Source organism: Siphateles boraxobius, unplaced genomic scaffold (assembly GCF_051911475.1).
Source record: "Siphateles boraxobius isolate OS27281-9 unplaced genomic scaffold, OSU_SipBor_1 66, whole genome shotgun sequence".
Taxonomy (NCBI): domain Eukaryota; kingdom Metazoa; phylum Chordata; class Actinopteri; order Cypriniformes; family Leuciscidae; genus Siphateles; species Siphateles boraxobius.
In genome coordinates this window covers 9,255,450-9,272,769 of record NW_027509193.1, presented here as the reverse complement: position 1 = coordinate 9,272,769, position 17,320 = coordinate 9,255,450, and the positions used below count along the sequence as shown (strand labels likewise).

The 17,320-nt window shown below is 37.5% G+C and overlaps 2 protein-coding genes across 2 annotated transcripts; both read right to left on the bottom strand.

The window, feature by feature from the left end:
* Window positions 1-1,952: 1,952 nt before the first annotated feature.
* Window positions 1,953-12,837, bottom strand: ube2z (ubiquitin-conjugating enzyme E2Z). The gene is made up of 7 exons (XM_077212081.1): window positions 12,058-12,837; window positions 11,059-11,131; window positions 8,206-8,393; window positions 5,417-5,528; window positions 5,209-5,321; window positions 4,775-4,865; window positions 1,953-3,789 (listed from the first exon to the last, which is right to left on the bottom strand). Exons 1-7 carry the CDS (start codon window positions 12,450-12,452, stop codon window positions 3,613-3,615), a joined length of 1,149 nt encoding a protein of 382 aa, XP_077068196.1. The 5' UTR covers window positions 12,453-12,837; the 3' UTR covers window positions 1,953-3,612.
* A 1,141-nt stretch (window positions 12,838-13,978) lies between these two features.
* atp5mc1 (ATP synthase membrane subunit c locus 1) lies at window positions 13,979-16,794 on the bottom strand. The gene is made up of 5 exons (XM_077212082.1): window positions 16,667-16,794; window positions 15,247-15,294; window positions 14,660-14,734; window positions 14,384-14,571; window positions 13,979-14,300 (listed from the first exon to the last, which is right to left on the bottom strand). Exons 2-5 carry the CDS (start codon window positions 15,283-15,285, stop codon window positions 14,186-14,188), a joined length of 417 nt encoding a protein of 138 aa, XP_077068197.1. The 5' UTR covers window positions 15,286-15,294; window positions 16,667-16,794; the 3' UTR covers window positions 13,979-14,185.
* Between the last annotated feature and the right edge of the window lie 526 nt (window positions 16,795-17,320).

Below are 17,320 nucleotides of genomic sequence, written 5' to 3'. Positions count from 1 at the left end.
TAAACACAATGTGTTTCTGTTGACCAAAGATCTTTTGAGAACTAATAAGCTCAATTATTTTGCAAGAGATACCTGAGTAGTAATCACAATTAGCCTACTACATAAAAAGTGTTCCTGTGTTCAGTTACAACTTACAGTGCAGTACATTACAGCTTACAGTATTAATGCTTGACTTTCACAGTTCACTAGAAGATACTTATTTTTATTTTTTTACCAAGGAGGGCACAGCAAATTATTAAAGGGAAATTAGTATTTTTAAGAGTTTTTAAGTGATTACTCAGGAGATGTTGAAGATATTTAAGAGCGGAACATTTCCACAAAAAATAATTTTGATGATTTGTCAAAAAATTTGTTTTGTCAAATCAACTAAGATAGTTTATGTGGTTCAGATAACATTGGGTTTCTGTTGGTTAAACAAATCTTAATTTTTATTTCAATGAACTTAAAATTTTAAGCAACAAGGCAACTTTTTAAGTTACACCAACAATAATTTTTACAGTGACCAAGACAATTTTAATCTTAGTCAAACAGCTTGTCAAATCTGAGGCTGCTCTTATAGTCAAGAGTTTAATGTCTTCTGAAGTATAATGGGAAGAGGATATACAGACAGCATGGTGACATTTCAAACCACAACAAAGACAGTCTTTCTCAATTATAAAAAACAAACAAAAAATGTTTTAATGCATTACATTACATTACATTGCACATTCACACATTAGGTTTACAAATAGAGATATAACTTTTCGATATAACTTCAGGATTCATAGAAAGCTGCCTCCATAAAAGCACATCTAACAATTTAGCCAAACATCATCAAGAATTCAGAATTTTGGCAGTAATCCCAATCTTTCCCACGTGATGATCAACAGGTTTTTCAATACGAGCGAGTTTGATTGTGCTCTGTGGTGACAAAAACTACGCACTACTGCCCCCTAATGACCGCTTGCTAACAATACTGTAGCAATGGACTTAAGAGCGATTGTACTTACATTAAAAGTGCTCATTTATGGGATAAATTATTTTTTATATCGTAAGATTGCTGAGATTTTAAAAGGACATTAGGAATATTCGTGTGCCCTGAAACTAAAATGTAACTCATTTTTATGTGTTGATCTGATGTGCACAAAACAGATCAACTCAAGACATTTAAATTAAAATCCTAATTGTCCAAATCAGTCACAGCCCGCATTCTTTTAGAACTATATGAATACTTGATTCCCCCCCCCAAAAAAACACGTCGCATAAAGCTGACTGAAAGTTAATAGCAGGGGATATTTCAACGTGTCATATTTGTGACCTAAAAACACCAAAACCTGAAATAAAATGCTGAGTTTAATAATTCAGTGCATATTAACCATTGCTTTTATACACTACCTTTCAAAAATCTCTTATCTCTTACTGGGGTCAGTAAGATTTTAAAAGAAGCCTCTTGTGCTCACCAAGGCTGTATTTATTTAACCAGAAATACAGTAAAACAATAATATTATTATTACAATGAACTGTTTCAATATATTGTAAAATGTAATTTATTCCTGTAATGGCAAAGTTGAATTTTCAGCATTGTTACTCCAGTCTTCAGTGTCACATGATCCTTCAGAAATCATTCTAAAATTATTTGCTGCTCAGGAAACATTTCTGATTATTATCAGTGTTGAACACAGTTGTGCTGCTTAATATTTTTGTGGAAACCGTGATACATTTTTTTGTGACCCCAAACTTTTGAACGGAATATATGTACTGTAATTACAGTGGTCTTTTTTTCATTTACCATGAAAATCCCACATAGTAAAATGAATCAGTTTGACCATAGAGTGCAAAGAAAAAATCTCAACATGTAAAATTATGAGAATTATGAGTGAAATATTGTGTAAAATATAATATACACTCCCTCTGCCATTTTGAATGATTAAAATAGTATGTCAAACAAACAAAAACAATCAAAGAGAGACAAGTAATCAGAATCAATTTTATATATATTTGTCCTTATAGTTGCAATTGATTGATACATTAATTATTTACATAATTCATTCTCATTTCGCTAACAAGGGAAAAGCATTAGTACATCACAAAGTCAAACTCACAGTTAAGGAACTGTTTCCTGTTGCAGGGCGTTCTAGAAGAGACACATAGACTTAAGAGTCAAGCAACCTAACAGTGCTGTTTTATCAACATATGATGTCCTAGACCAGAATATATTCTCTCTCACCCAAGAGAAATCAAAATGATAGCACATGCAACAACCTCAGAACTGTACTTGGCCCAACTGAAAAAGTAAACCTTTGCAAAAGGAGTTTTTTTTGTGTGGTCAATCACTCAGTATATGTCTTAAATGTAATCTGCTTTTTTCATGGCTAGAATGTGTTAAAAATGTATACATGTACAGAAAAGTAAAGGCTGCCATTTTGGTTGTGTTTAGTACAGTGTGGGAAACTTTATGCCTGCTATTTAAAGGGATGGATTTCAACAAATTGTTGCAAAATATTTTGGTGCACTCCATGAAAACTAATCGGAGCATAGATAGAACCATGGTTTCAAGAAATGGTTGAATGTGAATCCATTCCTCTTCTACAAATCTGTACTAGACAGCTTCATCCCATTGCATATGATGACACAAGTGACCACAGTATCCCCGGTAAAGAGAAGGACATTTGTAGCAGTATCGAGGGACGCTTTGAGCAGAGCTGGTGTGGAACTGCTGTGAAATTACAACAAAAAGCATGTAAAAGTATGTTTCCGTCTTGTGAAAGTTCAGGATTATTCCGAGAACAGATGTCTCTTTTGACACTCAACAGCTTCACAATTAGAGACAGACTTAAGTTCACCAAACGAAACCGACACTCAAAAGGCAACCTTTCCCACGAGTGCTTGGCAGGCTGCTGTTACTCTAACCAGTTCAATAGCATTTTAAGAAGATTGAACATTAAAATAAAAGTTCTCTATATAATCATATGTACATTTCTTTAAAGTTGCATCCGTTTTTCTTGCTCTTAAACTGTGGGGTTCAATTCATTATGAATGTGTATCTCAATTTATGACCATACAAATTGTTTTTTAATGATTTCATTAGTGAAAAGCAAACATTTTTATCAGACTATAAGGAAACAGTGGAACAAAAAAGAAATGTGTGCATTTGCAAGTAAACTGGTTTGTTTTAAGAGTGATTTTATTATCATAATGAATTATTTGACTTCATATGACGACTTTTTTCTTCTGTTTAGCTCTACAATGGATGCAGCAAGAGACAGAGAAACATGGACTCGAAAGGTAGAGGCTGTGTTGACCTGCTGAGGAGCGCGTATACCACTCTGTCACAAATGTACACACGCACACATACATCTATATGCAAGGCCCTCATTCCCCCTCCTGAACCTCTTCTCCATCAGGGAAAAAAATAAACAGCAAAACAAATGGCAGTCATTGGCCAGCACACAAGGAGCAAGAGCAAAAATATTAACCAATCAGAAGAAACAGAATCTCTGTTCTTCTCCGTGAGCAGATTTCTCCAGGTTGTTTTCCGGCTCTTCTTGCATCTGTGCTCGCTTGAGGAGTCCGGAGCTGCAGGTAAAGGGAAACGATCTAACCTTTGCTCGCGTTGCACCCCTAGAGGGCACTCTAAGGCTGTGAGCTGCCCTGACTGTCCGGGTCGGTGCCGGACGAGCTGGTGTCCGAGTCAGAGTCGCCGTCGTTGTCCTCTGGCGGACACTTTTCCCGCAATCGCCTCTGGATGGCTCTGAGACGGGTCAAGAGACCCTGGTAGTCAAAACGACCTCTCTTCTCCCCAAAAGGATCCTGCAAGAAATACATACATTTGACGGGGAACAAAAGGGAAGGAACAAAACGTTTAGGATATTAAACTACACTCAGGTAACAACTATAAAATTGTAAAACCGCAAAAAAAGTTTACATACATACACATATATATATATATATATATATATATATACACACACACACACACACACCATAATCCAAAAGATTGGGATCAATGCTCTTATTTTTGGGAAAGAAATTCATACTTTTATTTATCAAGGATGCATTAAAGTGATCAAAAGTGCTAGTAAAGGCATTTATAATTTTACAAATACATTCTAGTTCAAATAAGTGCTTTTTAAAAAAAAAAAAAAATTATAATTTCTATTTGTCAAAGAATCCTTAAATACATTATAATGGTTTCCACAAAAATACTAATGATGATAATAATATTAATCAGAAATGTTTCTTGAGTATCATATTAGAAACATTTCTGAAGGATCATGTGACACTGAAGACTGGAGTAATGATGCTGATAAATAAATAAATTCATTACATGCAAAGTAAGATATTTCAAGCATTTTTTTGTTATCAAAAAACCACGGTCTCACGGTTTAACCACGGTCTGTACAACAATTCCACAACAGTCGAGTCACACAACTACAAAATGCCTGAATATTGATTCATAGCAGTCCAATTCACTTGAGGACAATAACAACTGCAAATCCCACAGAAATGGCTGCAGGCGAATGGAAGCATCACTCAGTGATTCAGCTAAACTCAAGTACTCTTGACTAGGAGTTGTGGGAGTACGTCAGATTCTTTGTTCTTGTCTTCAGTAAATGATGACATGAATGACTCACCACAGCTAATAGGAACATGTGTAATATCACAACACATACATAAACTATTACACAAACATTTGCATAAGGTTGTATTTCTAATGTTATGATGACAATCGAAATGACAAATCCGAAGGCACAATGTGAAAATGTAGCAAAGCACATTTGCAAACAGTCATCACCTGCATGTTCTGCCCTTGGAGGTGCAGACGTTCTTTGCAGACCCCCTCGTAGAAATCATAGTACTCCAGGAAGGACTTCTCCATCACGCTCCTAGGAACAGAACAACAATGCGTTTAATAAACAGTTGATCGGTCTGTTTTTTAACGACATGCAAACTTCCTTGGCTATTTTCATGGGGACTTAGTTATAAAAAAGCAAATAAAAAAAACAACAAGAATAAATTTAAAAAATGTGTTTTAGATAAAAACTCAAAAATAAATTCAGGGCTGACTATTAAAAAAAGACTTGTTTTTTTTTTTGATGAGTTATATAATTTCCTAAGAAAACTTAAACCATTTAATAAATGGCAATACTAATAAAAAGTACAGTACGGCCTACAAGCCTTTTAAAAAGGACCATGATTATGCGAAACGGTTGAGGGATCATCACTCACCACAAAGCCTCGGGACACGGCACTTTACTCTCTAGCATATCGCACACAGCAACTCGCATGGTCTCGTGACGGATACACTCGTTGTAGTTTTTGCTGTCACCTGGGTGCCTTTCCTAGCAAACAGACGAATAAACTATAGCATTCACTGTGAACCAAATAAAACACAGCACAGGGACCTTCTAAAGCAAGAATGTGGGAGCAGTAGTACCTGCTCAAAGCCTGGCTCATTGTGGTATGGGTTCTCTGTCATTAGGGACTGTATGGATATGAGAACAGAGGAGATGCTCTGGGCGGGACTCCAAGCTGGACCAGTCCAAGTGCTATAGAAAGAAACAGCTAGAATCTGAGTAAAAGCCCATTCATACCAAGAACGATAACTATAAAGCTAACTATATTAGCGTCTACTAAGGGTAACAATACATTGATATGGATCGATATTGAATAAATGACTAACAGTATGTGTATATATATATATATATATATATATATATATATATATATATATATATATATATATATATATGTGTGTAAAAAATAATTAATACCGATATATCAGTAAGAGACACCTTTATTTTGCAACGTCTGTATACTCATCTTCACTATCTGCATATGTGCCAGTCAAACTCTAATAAAAATATGTTTTAACAGCTTTTAGGGCTGTCATGATTCTTCGAATACATTTGAATAGTCGATTGCGATTTTCCCGTGTTTACATACGTGTACGGTATACGTTATAAGGTCACGTGTTCCTTCGAGCATCTCCGAGTGGCTCCGTTCACATTAAATGCTGCTCCACACAAACTCAGTCTCTGCATGGGCTGTTTATTTGGGTTTGCTTATAACGTTCATCTGGGAACGCAACATGCGCCATTTCACCAGACTTGTAACTTAAATAATTTAAAAACCTGCACTAACAGAGGAGAATATATCAATATTTTTTTTAAATATGCAAATTGTTGTTCATCGCGATTTCAATAACACTTTAAACCCTCGCTCTGAGTTTGCATGTTTTGATGTCCACATGTTCAAGAAATTACAGTGGCTGTAGCATTTCTATTGTAAAGAAGTGGCCAAATATTAAAGATTAAGTGGACATTTGAAATAAATGTTGTTTGGCCAATATTAAACATGGATTTGATCAAGCTTTATGTGATGACACCAACAATCACCAACCTTTTGCCACCAATTGCCAACCTTTGCAGGTATTTGTTATAATATGTAATGTATATTTTGTTTATATTACGTATATTATGAATTTTAACAGTGTTGTTTCAACAAAACCATATGATAACTTGCTTTTGACACTTTATTTGAACAAATTGTTATTGCCTCATTGTTATTACACCTATGTATTTTAATGGTTATTTGTGGTTTTTACCAAAAAATTTACGATTAATCATCAAAATAATCGACTGATTACTCGATTACCCAAATAATCGTTAGCGACAGCCCTAACAGCTTTATTTTTCTAAATTAATGTATTTTCCTACAACTGGAGTACCTCGTTTTTTAATTCCTAATAAGGATTTTCACTAGAGTTTAGACATTGCACATTGAAGCACAGAAGCCTGAAAGACTTTCTTGACTGTTGTCAAGTCCTAAGCTATTATCAGATTATTAAGCTCATGTGTGACTTGATTTCATTCCCCTTTATACAACCATTTAAAAAAACTAAAGTGTATTTTTGTTGTTGTTGTTGAATCTATTGCAGATTTTTTTTGGGTGTATCTGCAAATATGCATCACTGGTTAAGAGAATCAAAATCAGATCGTATAGAGACAAAATTATTTAAACTATACATTGTATTTTTATCAGCTGGAAAGATATTCCACTGAAATTGATTCCAACGATAACTATATTACCGTCGACACCACGGTGGGGTCTACCACTTTAAATGCTTCAGCTCTATCCGTCGGGTGGATTTTTGATCGGCTGTTAATGTTTTTATCTTTTATCAGCTGGAAAAAAAGAACTCCAGGGATTCCAATGATATCGATCCTCTGAGTCCTTATTGTTGTAGTTATGGTGTGGACTTTCTTATTCTCAAAGAATTAGAATGATTATCAAAACTTTATCCACCTTATTCCTGACGAGTTTACTGCGTTTTGAATTATGGGTGGCACTTCCGGTTTGGGGAACTCCCATTCAAAAAGACTGAAACGAATCATTTCAAATCATAAGGTTGCCCTACAAATAAAGCTGATCCGTCAGTTTAACTTAATGAGCTATTAGTTTTCTTTCATGTTTTATCTAAGAATAACATCAGAATAACGTGGTATTTTAACGTGACAGGTTATAACAAGAATATCTATAGTAAGAGCTCTGCATTCTTTTCCTCATGATTATTTTCTTTTTTTCTTTTGAATTTCGCTGTAATAGTACGATAAAGGTCAACATATACTGCACATTTGTGGTCTGTTCTCCCGATTTAATTTACGATGTAGCCTATACCAATTCACTGGAATACTCCCCAAATCCTGCACGTCTCTTTCCAGGTTTGGTTTCACAGGTAAATTTACAATTTATTATCTGTCAAAATGACTGAAATCCCTTTAAAATAGAATCACGCAATGCTGAAGTAAAACATTTTTTTATTATTTTGGCAACGTATGTTACATAATACAGATTACCGCCGATTTTGCTGTGGAAAGATACTTTTTCATAGATTATTCATGGTCTTTTGAAAGTACCTTGTTTATGCTTTTACACTTTTAAATGTCCTTTTAATGTTCATTGGTTGAAGGGTAAGTAGAATAATGTAAAGTCATCGTACACGGTTTAAAAATATATATTATTGCGTCCAGAGCTAGTCTTTCACGGATTGTTTACAGCTTAACGGAAGTTACACCCTTAATTCGTGCAAAGCGTCATGGGGCGCAGGAATACTGTGGATAGTTATCGTCCTTGGTGTGAACAGGCCTTGGCCACTTTTAGTTTCAGAGTTAAGTAAACTATCTGTGAGAATCAAACAAAGCCTAAACAAGAAATTACCCTTACCCGAGGATGCTCAGGCAAACTTTGCCATTGCGATAGAAGTTGGGGTTGAAACGAACGGTGTTGTGCCCTGTAGTGATCAGTTTGACGCGTGGAGGGTGGATGGGATAGTCAGGGGGACAGCGGAACAGGAAGAGGAAGAAGCCACCCTCATATGGTGTGTCGAAGGGGCCGGTGATGAGGGCGTGAATCTGTGGAGACAGGTGGAGGCGGCTTTATATGGGAGAATGACAACAGACCTACATTCAACTACAGCAATTTCCATGACTTTTTTTTTTTAACAATATATTTTACAGCATTCATTTATTTAGGATAATTTCTAAATGTACTATTGTTAATTCATGCTGGTACATAATTGGCTGTGTTTACACTTGGCATTAACATGCGACCTGTATCCGGATGTTGTCCACATACACATTGAAAAGACAAGTGTAAACGCACTTCTGATCGGAATGTTATCCGATCAGCGTGTCCAGGTTCGGAGGGGGTCGAGGACGCATTGTGACGGATCTCAGTGTAATGTAAACGCAATCCAGCCATCGTGTCTGCATTCACAGGTGGACGTCATATAAATCAGTCTCCCCGCGTGGCTGTCAGTCAGAAAATAATGGCCAGACGCAGTTTAGACAAGAAATTAAACTTATTTGAACCTTACAATCAACGTCAATCTTTAAAATAGTTTATTTAGACTTACATGATCCTATGCGTGTCATTTTTCATTTTAATTGTGCAACATTATCTGAACGAGGCGATCGCCTGTACAATCACAGTCAGTCATGAGATCTTAATGAAGAGCTGCTCGCTGCTTTGCCAGAGGAATAATCAGAATGTTTTAATGTTTTAAATGTTTTTATTGTTTCAGCATGTTAATCAATCTCCCATTTCTGTCAATTTAGTCATTGCACGCTATAAACTTAAACCCAGATGATCGATGATGTGACTTGTTTAACATGATCAACCCAGTTATTTTTGTATGATCAACTCTGGAAGTAGGCCTATTCCTTCGTTCCAAAAAAACTTAATTTAGACTGGAGATTGCACAGGAAAGTAAAGTGAGTGAGTGAAAGCAATTGGTACATTGTTTAATTGGTATCATCTTTACTCCTAATCTGGTGTCGTGCCACAGACCTAATTTAAATATTGTGCAGGAAACAGAAATCCGATCTGTTATCCAGATAAAGAGGCTACTTAATGTGAACAAATGTAAACGGCCCATGTCCTGATTGGCTAATGATCCGATCTGCTTGATCGGATCACGGTGATCGCATGTGAATGCCAAGTGTAAACGCAGACATTCGTCAACAAATGTATATACACATATATATTAGTACACTACAGTTTAAAAGTTTGGGGTCTGTAAAGTTGTTTTAATGTTTTTTTAATGAAGTCTCTGTTATGCTCTTAAAAGCTTAATTTATGTGATCGAAATACAGTAATATTTATAAATGTTATTACAATTAAAAACATTTTTTTTATTGGAATATAATTTAAACTAATTTGTTCCTGTGAGGTCCAAAGCTGAATTTTTAGCATCATTACTCACATGATCCTTCACAAATCATTCTAATATGATGATTTGCTGCTTAAAGGGATAGTTCATCCAAAAATGAAAATTCTGTCAGTATTTACTCACCCTCATGTTGTTCCAACCCCGTAAGACCTTCGTTCATCTTCGGAACACGAATTAATATATTTTTGATGAAATCTGAGAGCTGGATCACTCCTCCATACTCCTCCATAGGCTTCTAAGGGATTGACATTTGCCAGCCCCGAAAAGTTATTATAGACATCGTTAAAATAGTCCAAGTGACTACAGTGGCTCAATCTTAAGTTCATCAAACAACGAGAATACTTTTTGTGCGCAAAAACAAACAAAAATAATGACTTTATTTCAACTATTCATTTCCTTCTCTGTGGGCCTCTACTCAGTTAGCGTATGTAATGGCGTAGAGCTACGTCACACGTAGGCTCACTATTGGCCGACGCTGGTCATGTGTGTGATGCGTGTGACACAACAACAGAAGCTTACGCCATTACACTAGTGAACTCTGGTGGACTAGTGGACACGAGGCCCATAGAGAAGGAAATGAATAGTTGAAATAAAGTCGTTATTTTTGTTTTTTTTGCGCACAAAAAGTATTCTCGTCGTTTGATAAACTTAAGATTGAGTCACTGTAGTCACTTGGACTATTTTAACAATATCTTTAATAACTTTTCGGGGCTGGCAAGTTTCAATCCCTGAAGAAGCCTATGGAGGAGTGATCCAGCTCTCAGATTTCACCAAAAATATCTTAATTCGTGTTCCGAAGATGAACGAAGGTCTTACGGGGTTGGAACAACATGAGGGTGAGTAAATACTGGCAGAATTTTCATTTTTGGGTGAACTATCCCTTTAAGAAACATTTTCATTATTATCAAAGCTGAATACAGTTGTGCTGATTCATATTTTTGCGGAAACGGTCATGCATTCTTTGATGAATATAAAGTTCAAAAGAACTTATTTGGAATTTATTTATTTGGAATATATTTATTTGGTAACAATTTAAAATAATTTACTTTAATGCATCTTTGCCGAATATACGTATATAAAAAAAACCTTTGAACACTAGTGTATATGTAGAAATAAACATTAACCTAGAATAATAAATGCTGTAAAAGTATTGTTCATTGTTATTTCATGAAACCTAATGCACTAACTGCACGTGCAACCAAAGCCTTCTTTAGTAAGAATATAACAATAGACGGAAGGATAGAGGGAGGGAACACAGATGTTGCTGAAATATCATCAGAATTGTGAGGGAGTTTTCCCTAACAATTTATGGTGATATTTCAGCAACATCTGTTGCTGATGCTTACCTTGGTCATGTCGTGAGGATCAGGAACCACAAACATACCCGGAGGAGGTTCTTTATAGATGGACATAATGTCTCTAAATGAAAAAAAAAAGTGTTTAGAATAGTTAAAAACAGAGTCATCACTCACATGAAGAAAAATCAGTGGCAGTGTGTGCCATTTTTGTCAAAGCTCAAGGAGGACGCAGAAGCCACACACAGAACACACCCTGCCAAGAAAATCATCAGACCACCGAATCCCTGTAATACAGAGCCAAACTACACATAAACATAACTGACTCATTGTAACTGAGTGTTTCCACTTTTCCATTATTATTTATCCTCTGGGGACGTCTGGTCAAGGCCAAAGTCACTGCAGTTCCCGAGAGTGGCAACATTGTTGCAGTTGCCTATGACAGGTTAATCTGCAGACACAATTGTAACATTTGACTGGAAAAGTTTTGAGAATACCAGGCTAGTAGAGATTGACTGGTCATTGGTTTGAGCAACATATAGGCTATATATATATATATAAAAAAAATATATATATATATTTTTTTTTTGACCAATAATCAATAACAAAAAAAAAAGGTTCTACTGAGGTGGATGTCTGATAGCCAATTACAGCACTGTGCATTCATCAGAAAAGAATAATGCTCACAGGTGAGTAAAGTAAGTGCATATTGTTAACATAAATTACTCAACTTTGTATGCTTAATTCTCAAGCAAGAATTGCATACATAAGACGAAAACAAATTAGAATGAAATTAAAACAACTTTGCATTAATGTAATGAACATTATTTTTTTTGTAGTCTAATTAATATTGAACCAAGAACAACAATTTACCAGTTAAATATAAATCGGCTCATTCAGTTCAATCAGCATTCTGACATACTTAAATTCACCATATGTTTGGATTAGAAAGTAAATTCAACTGTTTGTACGCAGGCTAACTTTAAAAAATTGTCTTACACTTCCAAAAACAAATAACGTTACAGATCCTATAAGATAGTGCAAAATTACCTTTTTATCCGGAGAATACACTGCTGAGACGCCTTCTCGTTGTCCCAGTCGGTGCTTAACGTGGGATCCCAGGAGGTGGCGTGAATTTGGGACAGGAGGCCCGCTCCGGCCGGAACTCCTGATCCGATACCGGGCGGCAGGGATGGAGAAAGGGCCCCGGGGACCGTGGAGTCGAGCGCATGGGTCAGCAGACCGAGTCCGCTCTCCACAGCCGGACTGATGGTGTGCGGGATCCCGGGAGCGACCACGGACAGGCCGGTTTCTGCCAGAGGCGGCGGGGACGCTGATGAATGCCCCGGTAGAGAATTACCCAAACTCGCGGAGAACTGCGCTCCGTGGCCCTGCACCGTCCCCACCGAACCGTTGGCCTTCTCCTCCCCAACGCTATCCGCCATCGTCGATCAGAGCGAAGCAGCCGCGAACTGTTTGACCAGCTGTCAGATCGGTCAGTTTCTTCTGCAGTTTCTGTTTCTCCTCGCTCGGAGGCAAGCGGAGGAGGGCAGGAAGAGAGAAATGACTCCTACATATTCTCCCGTTTCCCTCTAACGTTACCGATCTCAACTATAACACCCTGTGTCGAAAGCAGCGCTGATTTTAATGTATCAGTCGAATTAGATGAGCATTTAACATTCACATTAATGACTAACTGAGTTTAAGGTCTAAACGCACGTAAACGTAGTTTCCCCTCGCTCGGCCTGCCCTGTTTATCAATGTTGTTTCATTTCTCTTCACTTCCTCCTCATTCAAGAAGAAAGCAGCGCCATCTAGCGGTGCACTCCTGGAGGAGATTGGAGTTGAATGGGAGTTGTAAGGGATTTAAACGATTCTGGTTCCATTTTAGTGCATTTATTGAAAAAATATTTGGATAATAGAAATGTAAATTCATATTATATTATATCTGGTTATAAGAAAACCCAAAATGTTTTTAAAAAGTTCAGTAAGCGAGTAGTAGAACTGGGAATTGGATATTTTTGGTCGCACTGAATGATAAAATGAATCGTTTCATAAGAGTCATTCTTTAGGGATTCGGAATGCATTGGTCACGCTGCATGTTTTTGATTCACTAAAAAAAACCCGGCTCAGAACCGAGTCAATATTCGGTCAGAGGTCGGACTTCTCCAAATGGTGTACACTGGAGAGAGCCAAATAAAATCCAGCACCCCCTCTCTGGACGGCATGGGTTGAGCTTGACATTGACCTTGTCCAGCTCCACGAAAATTAACCACGACTTTAAAAAAAACAGAAAACATTGATATGACACTTTATATAAGTTAAACCATGGTAACTACAAATTTACCGTGGTTTTACTACACTTAACCATAGTATTTAATACGATTGTGGTTTTACAAATGGTAATCAAGCTGTCACTTTTTTAAATGAGGGAAATGTGTAATTTGTGTTATATTATGTAGTTACCTTCTGTGAATGTTTTAGTACTACTTGCTTCTGTAATGTGTCTTTCAAAAACATTGAAATACCTTTGAGGAATGGCTTCAGTAATGCATTTTTTGTATATCAACTGGAATTTAATAAATAACCATTGTACTATACATGAGATAATATTGATATTAACTTCTTTTACATGAGTGCACCACAAATTACGAACCAGTTAGAAAAAATGTGCATACCAATTCAAAATCACATTTCTCCACATTGTTAAACATTTGCCTGTGTGCTTTGGGTCTCAATATTGCATATAATCAGTAGGTGAGCGAGTAAATAGGTGCATAAATTGGAAAACTAAAATTTAAATGGGGTATATTTAAATGTTAGTGCAATGCAAATCTCAAGGTGTCAGAAGAATTAGATTGAGTGACTTTTAAAGTCAGTCAACCCAAATCCAATATGGTTTTCAAAAAACACCAGGCTAGTTTACCTTCCCTCAGACGACTACATTCTTATAGCGGAAAAAACACACAAACAGATTTCAACCATTTATTCAGATGGTCTTATGTGAAGGGAATTCTTACATAAAACGTTCAGATAGAGAAAAACGGTACAGGGAAAACATAAAAAGGGAGAGTTTCTTGTAGTTTTGTTGGAATGGCGGTGCCACGGCCTAAGCTGCATGTCAGTTCCAATCTCCGGATCAAGGGAGCCGAACTGCTTAGAAGAAAAGACATCCAAATTACATGGCGAAAAGGATGAGGAATGCCACCATCAGACAGAACAGACCCATGGCCTCAGACAGAGCGAAGCCCAAAATGGCGTAGGAAAAGAGCTGCTGTTTCAGGGAGGGATTCCTGTAAATGAAGAAAAAGCTATCAGGTACAAGCAACATGTATAACAAACCCATTTTAAGAGCCCAACTTCAAAGTTTGATTACCTAGCATAGCCAATAATAAGGCTGCCGAACACTGTCCCGATTCCAGCTCCGGATCCGGCCACACCCACAGTGGCAGCACCAGCACCAATGAACTTGGCCGCTGTGTCGATATCTCTGGATACAGCGCTGGTCTGGAAACCCCGGGTTAGGTTAAGGAGCGTCGCTTCGCTGACTGGCAACAGAGCTGCCTGAAAGGGAGGGCAAGAAATTTAAGCATGTGCATGAGAAGCAAAGTACTCGGAGCATTCACATAGAAGGCACTTTTTATTTTTTTACCTGTTCGGTTCTTGCTTCAGGTCTGTTGAACAAGACTGAAACTGGCCGGGCCAAAACCCTGGATCCTCCACGGACCTAAGGAAGAACAAACTTTCAGAACTACTAATTTAACATCTATGATGCGTATGCTTTCTATTACCAAACCATGTTGAAAATGCGTTTCAAATTCAAATATTTTATGACAGTGCAATAATCCAGTGTACATTAATTTGACCAATTTAATTTAAATTCATTTCAAAACAATGCACAAAGAAAAAAAAATGATCCGTAATTTTCCTCTGCTCTAGTTTGTCTTCTAATCTAGCTTTCGAATAAACCTGGCATCACACATTATGAATATTGCTGGCTCTGTGTGAGGAATTGCTTATGGTCCTCTGTTTTAAGTTGTTCTGAGTAAAAGTAAACATTTAATTGGAGCATTTAAATGCATGATTATAAACGTAGTTAGAACTGATATAATTTTAGAACTGATATAATTATAGACAATTTCCATGGAAGAAAGAAAATACAAGACTCTAAAAAGAATGGCATTAAGGTAATTTTCATAAACGGCCAATGGAATGTGACATTAGAGCTTGAATACATACCACAGCAGGTGAGGTGACAAACTTAGCACATGCGTACATGTTTGAAGCCTGTAGAGAAGAAAGATGTTAGACAGGTGAAAGAAAAGAGCACCAGTGTCATCAACATAAGATTTCATGGCATGCATCACCTTCCTGAAAATTAAACCACAGTAGGCAACAAGAACCTAATGCACCAAGAACAGTTTGTGGCATCAATACTGGAGTTAGAGATTATAACTCACTTGCAACTGAAGGGACTTCTGATTTAATTAAGCCAAGCCATCAGTGCATTTCCAACACCCCACAAAACAGTTAAGAGAAAGCAAATATTAAATACGCGTTTCATAATTTTGGTAGGATCCAAACCAAATGACGGATGGCCTGTATACATATAAGGGACCCCGACCTGCTTTGACAAGAAAACCTTTAGCCACAGCAGATGCATAACTTCTTTAGGCCTAAAGCACCCCCCCTTTAAGCCAGTGGTCAAACATATGGCAGCATAAAGGTCATGTACGTTGTACTACTGTACTGAAAACAGCCAACACAAACTTTTACCCACTCAAGAAACAGAGACTTGAGGGACAGAGTCAGCCATTAAACCTGAGGTTATTAGAGCCTGATAAAAACGGTCAACATTGTGACAACAGCCCCAACGAAGTCCATCAAAAAATGATGTAACTTAATATGTCGGCTGAGTGGAAGTTTATGCACGTTTGCTTAATTCTAAATATTCATAGTTACGTTGGTTGACTATTTTGACTTCACCTAATTCAGGTCACCCTTTGGTCAACCTTTTGAACAGCCTGAGCACAACGCTCATGCTACTTGCCTAAAAATACATTATAAAGTACAAAATAACTAATAATCGCGTCTAAGGTTAATTTCAGTTCTAAGCCGCAGAAAGCTCCCGCGGACGAGCTGGATAGTGAAGGTCACCAATAGCTTTGAATAGTACTTGAAACACAAATGCACATAAACTGCCTTATAACATGACAGCAGACAAACTGTAACTGAATGCCATTAAAGTATTAAAACGCTTGCACTTGAAAGGCTGAGGCGCAGTGCGAGCTTTCAGGCTGATACGGGCCCAGCGCGAGTCAGACATTTTAACGTTACAAGTGTCACGAGCAATATAATAATTAAACCTCCGTGCATTTAAAATTCAATAGTAAATTGTGAAGCTAAGAAGCTTTAACGTTATTTCCCAGTTGCTCTTTGGGTTAAGTTCTTGAGACGTGTTCGCAGACTGACTCATTCATTCATTTGAAATGACTTTGACAAGCGGCTAGCGGAGCTTTAGCAACGCGCTTCACTGAACGGCACCAGAAAGCCGCAATTATTTTAGTCGGATCCGAAACTTCCGCACATTTACCTATCTTTAATAAGCGAAGTTCCACACTATGTGTCTTTAGATAAATGCAGAGATAACCTGACTCACCGATAAGTTCCAGCACACAAGGGCCCGGGGTTACAGGGACAAGCTTGCAGCTAAAGGCAATGAGTAGTACGCCGTGAAAACTGTCACCTTGTGATTTATAAGCTTCGGAACTACGTCCTCGTTTGTGATTGGGCAGAGGGTCGCGATTTCCTCCTCTGATTGGCTACGAGGCATGTCAATACATAACGAATACCCGATGATGTGCGTTGGCAAGAGGGCGGCCTCTCTGTGATTGGTTTAAACGATTTAAGGAAGAACGCCGGGAAAGTCAGGAATCGCATCCCGTGTCCCATGTTTCTATTGGATGCTTTGGGTGGAAATCCCGCCTTCTAGATTTTAGAGGACGTATGAACTGGAGCACTGTATTGAATATGTAAACATAACTCAGGGAAATGAGAGTTCTGTGGGCAGGAATACACTGTAGAACATGTCATGATATCATAGACTTTAAAAAAAGATGGACGACACCCCTTCGCTCTCTTCCATTGGCGAGAAGCGGCTTGCCAGCGTCCCGACATGGCACTGACATCTTGATACTTGAGTCAGCGCAGTAGCGATCTCGGGACCAGACCTGCGCAGTAGTGAGCAGGACGCAAATTCGCGAAATCAAGTCACTCTCGCTAAATCAATCGCAAGCACAAGCTTTTTAACATG